The 6,651-nt window shown below is 37.9% G+C and overlaps 1 protein-coding gene across 3 annotated transcripts; it reads left to right on the top strand.

The window, feature by feature from the left end:
• The first annotated feature begins 269 nt into the window (after positions 1-269).
• LOC140761647 (kinesin-like protein KIN-14O) lies at positions 270-3,884 on the top strand. 3 transcript variants are annotated; one of them, XM_073099068.1, is made up of 12 exons: positions 284-422; positions 501-720; positions 790-1,034; positions 1,118-1,201; positions 1,332-1,493; positions 1,602-1,708; positions 1,817-2,004; positions 2,120-2,284; positions 2,375-2,590; positions 2,677-2,714; positions 2,805-2,932; positions 3,045-3,884. In XM_073099068.1, the coding sequence occupies exons 3-12, from the start codon at positions 851-853 to the stop codon at positions 3,678-3,680; spliced, it is 1,908 nt and encodes a 635-aa protein (XP_072955169.1). In that variant the 5' UTR covers positions 284-422; positions 501-720; positions 790-850; the 3' UTR covers positions 3,681-3,884. The 3 variants fall into 3 exon arrangements, with proteins under 3 accessions (XP_072955168.1, XP_072955170.1, XP_072955169.1); XM_073099067.1 differs by having other exon boundaries at positions 270-720; XM_073099069.1 differs by having other exon boundaries at positions 270-720; positions 806-1,034.
• Positions 3,885-6,651: the final 2,767 nt, after the last annotated feature.

Raw genomic sequence — 6,651 nt, forward strand, 5'->3', positions numbered from 1 at the left:
CCAAGATTTTTAAGGCAGAAGGAAGAAAGAGAGATGATATTCTAAAGAATATGTGCAATAAATAGTGTCCAGAAGATTTGCTACTTAAATAAGATGCCTAAGATTATCAAACTGCCTCCTCTGTTCTTTCTAAATTGGATTGTGTACTTGTGGAGATGATTTAGTCTTTGTATATCTTCATTAATGGCGATTGACAATTACATTTTAGCAAGAACCATATAAAATAAATGCTTAAGTTTAAATTCACACCTTAAAAAAAAAGAAAAGAAGGAGAAGAAGGATAATCTCTCCTCCAACTGAATCATGGGAAACAGTAGCAACAGGTCTCCTTATAAAATTCCCACTTGCTCTTCTTCCTCCTTTTAGGCCCCCTTCTTTTAGGTTCTGGGGAATGGTAAAAGAGGACCGTTGGTTTTTAACAGGTGTACTCTCTTGGGCTCTCCTTGTTTTCTGGCCTGAGATCTTCACTCTCTCTCTCTTGACTCTTTTTCCCACCTTAGTTGGTTGCTTTGCCTACTCTGGATATCCAACCTCAGCATGTACTTTTGGAGAAAGGAGGAGGAAGAGGAGAAGGAGAAGGTGGTGGTGGTGGTGACCACACATAAAAAGTTGCTTCAGTTTTTATTGGGCTAGAGGTAGCACTGAGATGCTCTTCATCTCTCTTGCTTTAGCTTCAACTTTGGGCATTAGGATACAAGCTCAAGGTGCAATCATTTGAAGGTACCACTGAGAGCAATATTCCCTAATAATTTTGTTATTATGTCATGCTAAACTGTTGATGGCTTTCAGAAGTGTTGTTGTTCAGCTCAAAGGAGAAAACGTGTGGAGTCTATTAACCTTGGGGAAGAAGATGGAAGAGCCATTGAGGGGGGTCATTTTGCCATTGGAAAAGTTTGGTTTGGATCTCCCAAATGGGCTGCTGATGGTGTCTGGATCTGTGGAGGCACCCTCCAATCCCTCACTTGTTTACACAGATGTCAAAATTGTTCCTGAGCATGAGGAGGGCTTGGGGTCAACGATTTCCAGCCTCCAAGGCAAGTATCTTGTTCTCTGAGTTGAACATCATGGTTTGGAATTTGTATTAGTCTGAGACTCAAAATTGGTCATTTTACTGCAGAGGAGATCCTATCATTGAGATCAAAGCAAAGAATTTTGGATGGGAGGCGCCGAGAGGCGCTTAATAGGATACTAGACCTCAAAGGTAATTTGATCTTGCTCTGAATTTGGAGTAGGAATAGTTTCTTCTTCTTCTTCTTCTTCTTCTTCTTCTTCTTCTTCTTCTTCTTCTTCTTCTTCTTCTTCTTCTTTCTCAACTGTTCATAGTATTGCAGGAAGCATTAGAGTATTTTGCAGAATCAGATCCTCTCCTTCTATGGATAGCAAGAGGACAAGATCACCCATATCGACAGAGCAAGAGAAGATAACTATTAGATCTATGGGAGTTAAGAAAGAATTCAATGTTGACAGGGTGTTCTGTCAGGAATCAACACAAGGTTTGCTCTTGTTGAGAATTTTCCGCATTAGTTCTAAATTTCTAGTGCTTAGTGCTTCATAGTTTTTCCTTGCTGAGTAAAATCGGTTCAATGCTTTGACATTTGTAGAGGATGTTTTTCTGGAGGTTGAGCCGATTGTCCGATCTGCGATTGATGGGCATAATGTTTGCATTCTTGCTTATGGACAGACTGGAACTGGAAAGACGTATACGATGGTCAGCTATAGCTATTCTTCTAAGCAGAAATCAGCTCATTCCATTGATCTTATGTATGTTCTCTTTATTAGTTAGTATTGATGCCTAACTGGACCTGTAATTCCTCAGGAAGGAGTCAGTGACAAACCGGGAATTGTTCCTCGAACCATGGAAGAACTCTTTCGACAAGTTTCTCAAGACAAATCTGCATCTTATACTTTGTCTATGAGTATGTTGGAAGTCTATGTGGGTAGCCTCAGGGACTTATTGGCCCCAAAGAGAACTTCATCTAGAGCAATGGAACTTATACCCAAAAGGTGTAAATTACTTCTTGCTGAATGTAAATTTGTGTGACTTCTCAAGCATTTGATCTTTGTAATTACTGCATGATATGAAATCGTCGATGCTCATGTATACATAATTGTTCTCCAGCAATCTCAGCATTCTAGCCAGTAGTACCGGTGCTGTGGAAGTCGAGGGACTGACAGAAGTTGGCATAGCTGATTTTAAACAAGCTAGCCGATGGTATGCCAAAGGAAAACGAGCACGTTCTACTTCCTGGACCAATGTCAACGAGACATCAAGCAGATCGCATTGGTGGGTTGATGCGTACTTCTCATTAGCCTTCTCTTCTGCTATATAAATTTGATCATAATTGTTTTATTTGTTTTAGTTGTTCATGTGTAGCTTGACTAGAATTACCATAAGCCAATCGGGCGGTATCGATGGAAAAGTTATAATAAGTAAACTGTGGCTAGTGGACCTTGGTGGAAGTGAGCGGCTGTTAAAGACTGGCGCCACTGGACAGACAATGGATGAAGGGAAGGCTATCAATTTATCTCTTTCAGCCCTTGGTGATGTTATTGCTGCACTGAGAAGGAGGCGCAGTCATATCCCGTACAGGCAAGCAATTAGTAACAGTTTATTACTTGTTGCTCAGTTGTTTCAATTTTCCAAATGGCGTCTGATTGTCATTATCCTTTTCTCAGGAATAGCAAACTCACTCAAATTCTCAGTGATTCTCTTGGTAATGCAACATAAATATGTTTGCTTTCAAAACCTTATCTAACACACATTATGTTCATGCATTTCTAATATATTCTGTTGATTAATCTAGGTGAAGGTTCAAAGGTTTTGATGATCGTGCACATCAGTCCTAGTGAAGATGATGTAGGGGAGACAGTTTGTTCATTGAGCTTTGCTAAGAGAGTGAGGTCAATTGAACCAAATAGAGAGCTTACAGAGGTAATCCTCTTCCAATTCAATTCAAGCACTCTACTCCATTTAGAATCAAGTTGTAGCAAAACAAATACACAAGAGAGTTTTGACCACTTTCTGATACTTGTCTGTCATGTAGGATTTAAAGAGAGAAAGGCAAAAATGTATCATGGAGCTTGAACAACAGATACATGATACTGAAGAAGAGCTCAAGAATGTGAGAGACCAAATAGAGAGAGCTGAAAACTTAATTCTAGAGAAGAAAAAACTCTTTCCACTGGCTTATCAGACTGATGATCAGAAGGGTTCACCTAGAAGCCCCCTCATATTAGACCATGTCGAGGTCTCAGAAACTCCGAAAACTTCTGATAAAACCATGAAGAGAGCAAGTCATGGATCTGTTCCGCACTTTATGGCTTCGACAGCGTGCAGTCGCCATAGGCAAAGCACAACTGGAGAAGTGACTGGCAAAGTAAGAACAGTGAAATTGGTAAGCAGAAGCCATGCAGATCTTTTTGGATCACAATCATTTAGCTTCTCCAGTGCTCCTGTCATACCAAATTCTAAGAGCGCTAAGATCAAACCCGATAAATGTGAAGCCAATCCCTCTAAGCTTAGAAGTTCACTGCTTGCATGTAAACCAGATGACATGAGCCACAACAGTGTTGATTCAAAAGCTTCTTCAGTACCTCGAAATAGAAAAGTCAGCAATTCTCATCCTAATTTGCGAGCGACATTTCACCAACACCGGAGAAGAATGTCCGATCTTACGTAAAGAAGGTGTACTAGCAACATCAAGGCTTGATATATAGATATTAGAAAATGTGTGAGTGGAGTGGTGAGGTGATTCTTTGTCATGTTTCTTAAGTTTGTTGGCTTAATTCTTTTGTAACCATGGTTTTAGCCCTTTGTTTGTTGTTTTTAGTTTGACAGTGAAGGGCTTAGAAAAGAATTTTGGTATGAGGGATGACTGAACTAATTCTGGCCAGATCTACTAATAATTTTGATTGTATTCTTTCTTTATCTGCAGATCTTTTCACAAATTTTCAGTTATTAATAACCCTTTATCTGCAGAATCTTATGCAACTTTGCTTTCTTATCTGTAGTTTTCAAGTGAGAAAATGGAAATTTTCACTCAACTGCATTGTTTTTTACGTCGAAAGGTTCAAGTTGTCGAAAAAGATAAAACCTTGATACCCTGGAGACATCTCTTTTCCTTCACTTTTTGAGCCTGCAAGGAAAGGATTTTGATCTGTCAACCACTACAAATTTAGAACAAGAGACCAATATTTGTTTAGAAATCCAGAGAGCTTAACAACTAGGATAAGAGCCATATCACCTACCAGGTTAGTACGAATGGAAGTTAAAGGCTATAATAACTCCCTTGAAGTACTATATATTATTCAGATCTCTGAATCTAAGTTGGTTTCAATGCTTAACTAGGCATATAATGGTCCTTACTGGTATCTGCCAACAGTCCTTTGTCACACCAAAATAGGACCAACCTACTGAGATTTGCCTAAGAATTATTGAATTTCTGATACTGTGATTTCTCTACCAAACTATCTTATGATACTCAAATAGTGATCCTTAAAGAGATGAAAATATTTACCCTCCATCTTGTTCAAGGATATCCAAAATTTAAAACTAGTAATGCTCTTCATTTATACATCTCCTTTTCTTTTGTGGGACTTTATCTTTGCTCTCATTACTTTCTGAAGGGATTCTAGTTGTATATTGATTCTAACTTATTGCTTAAGAAATAACCTTCTACAACCTTTTCCCCCCTGTACAAAGATTCTTTATCTAGTTTGACAAGTTCACTACTGATGCAACCCCACACAAAGACATCAATAAAGGAAGAGCCACCCAAAAAATCAAGTGTACTGTGGTGTGATGAAGGATATTTGAACCACTTGTTGCCTTTTAAATTGGCAACCTCCTTTACACACCTTTTTCTTAGCTCCTTGGTTGTTCTTTCCTTGCTGGAGATGCCAATTGGTTGGTATGAAACAGTGGATAGATAACCTCCAGAATACTTTCATGGTGTTCACTTTAAAGATGTTCTCAGAGAAAGATACTTCAAGTACAAACGCAGTCTTATGCAATGCTCTACTCGGTCAATCTTTTGCTATTCATCTTAGAACCATAATTAATATTGAAGGCAAATGATGAGCATCTACTCTTAATAGGGCAAACAATTAGGATTATAAAGTAGACCAAGCTTATTATTCATGTCTAGCCGAGCCAAGTTTAGAAACAAGCCAAGAACTACTTAAGATGAGCCAAAAATTATATATATATATGAGCAATAAAAAGAGCAACACTTACTTGCCTTTTGCCATAATAAAAGACTATTCAGTGAGATTATATGTATATTTACCAAAGATTGATACATAACCTTCGTTATTCAAACAATTCATTATTTTTACATATGCAGTATCTATCCGGAGCATTTGCTCTGAAAGGTCGTTCGGTTTTTAAAATAGCAAAAATAAAATTTATGTATATGGACTCTTTGGCCCGAATCTATAAATACATCCAAATTGTTATGGACTGAATGTTCTTTTTCTGATCTAGATCAAATGCAGGAAAATAGCTCGTGTAATCGAAGAAAAATAATCACCAGATATTCTATCGTAGACAGAAAGTTATGAAACCAGAGCTGGTCGATCCATAACTTCCTGGTCTACATTTTTGGTATTTACATCCCTTGCACATTCTAACTGCAATTGGAATAAAAATACTTATAAGTGGGGTGATGGTGGAAGTGACCGGTGGTGGTGATAATGGGTGAGGGATGATAACGGTGATGGGGATGAATTGTGGTGTTTAGGGATAAGGAAGAGGGGTGAGAAGGGTCGAGATCCTAAGGAGGAGGGAAGACTCAACATATGAGGAAAGTTAGATGATCATCGACGTCGAGATAGCACACGACTAGGGCTTGAACAAAGGAGAAGGAAGATTAGGGTAGAGAGAAAGGAAATAATAGAACTCAATATTCATTCATCATAATATTTTTGGTTTCTATCCACACCTTAAGAGGCTAACCAAACAAGCTAAAAATGACAAATAATAACCTTCCTTAGAAACAATAAATTCTCGTCAAGCACGTTCAAATGGGGTCGAGTGCGTTCGAACGTAGATTTCGCGTTCTCTACCGATGGGAACGAGGTTGAGCACGTTCAAATGCAGATTTTATGTTCTCTATTGATGCGAACGTATGCAGACGTCTAAACGGGGTATATGCGTTTGAACACACAAATTGCGTTCTCTATCGATGTGAACACCTACAAACATTCACAAGGAGCGTTCGAACGCGGCCTTCCGACGTTCGAATGCGATATATAAAATTCTTATTTTCTGAAAGAAACAACTAAAACACAACAAGAGAAGACTCCCATAGAATATATTCATGCTCAAGATGATTCGAAAGTGTCCGAATCATATCACAAATGGTTGTAATGTCTATAATAATAATTGTCTTTTTTATTTCCAAAAAGAAGACAATTTAATTATATTTAACTTTTCAATTTGCAATAATAGAAACATTGCAGATATAAATTATGTGTATTCTAACGTAATAAAATATTTATCTATTATAAAAAATATATACACTCAATTTTATACACGAGATTAAATATAATTAAATTGCAGAAACCCCCTCGTATTCTTTCCTATTCTTTTCTTTTCATAGGAAGGGTGAAATATAGCTTATTTTAATCCCCCGAACAACCAAACCGCCT

This window comes from Typha angustifolia, chromosome 6 (genome assembly GCF_048772165.1).
Source record: "Typha angustifolia cultivar Huaian chromosome 6, ASM4877216v1, whole genome shotgun sequence".
Taxonomy (NCBI): domain Eukaryota; kingdom Viridiplantae; phylum Streptophyta; class Magnoliopsida; order Poales; family Typhaceae; genus Typha; species Typha angustifolia.

Coding starts and splice junctions, on each gene's coding strand:
- LOC140761647 (XM_073099067.1), top strand. CDS start 851: ATGGAAGAGCCATTGAGGGGGGTCATTTTGCCATTGGAAAAGTTTGGT. Junction 1,709..1,816: donor CTGGAAAGACGTATACGATG/GTCAGCTATAGC, acceptor GTAATTCCTCAG/GAAGGAGTCAGTGACAAACC. Junction 2,933..3,044: donor CAAATAGAGAGCTTACAGAG/GTAATCCTCTTC, acceptor TCTGTCATGTAG/GATTTAAAGAGAGAAAGGCA.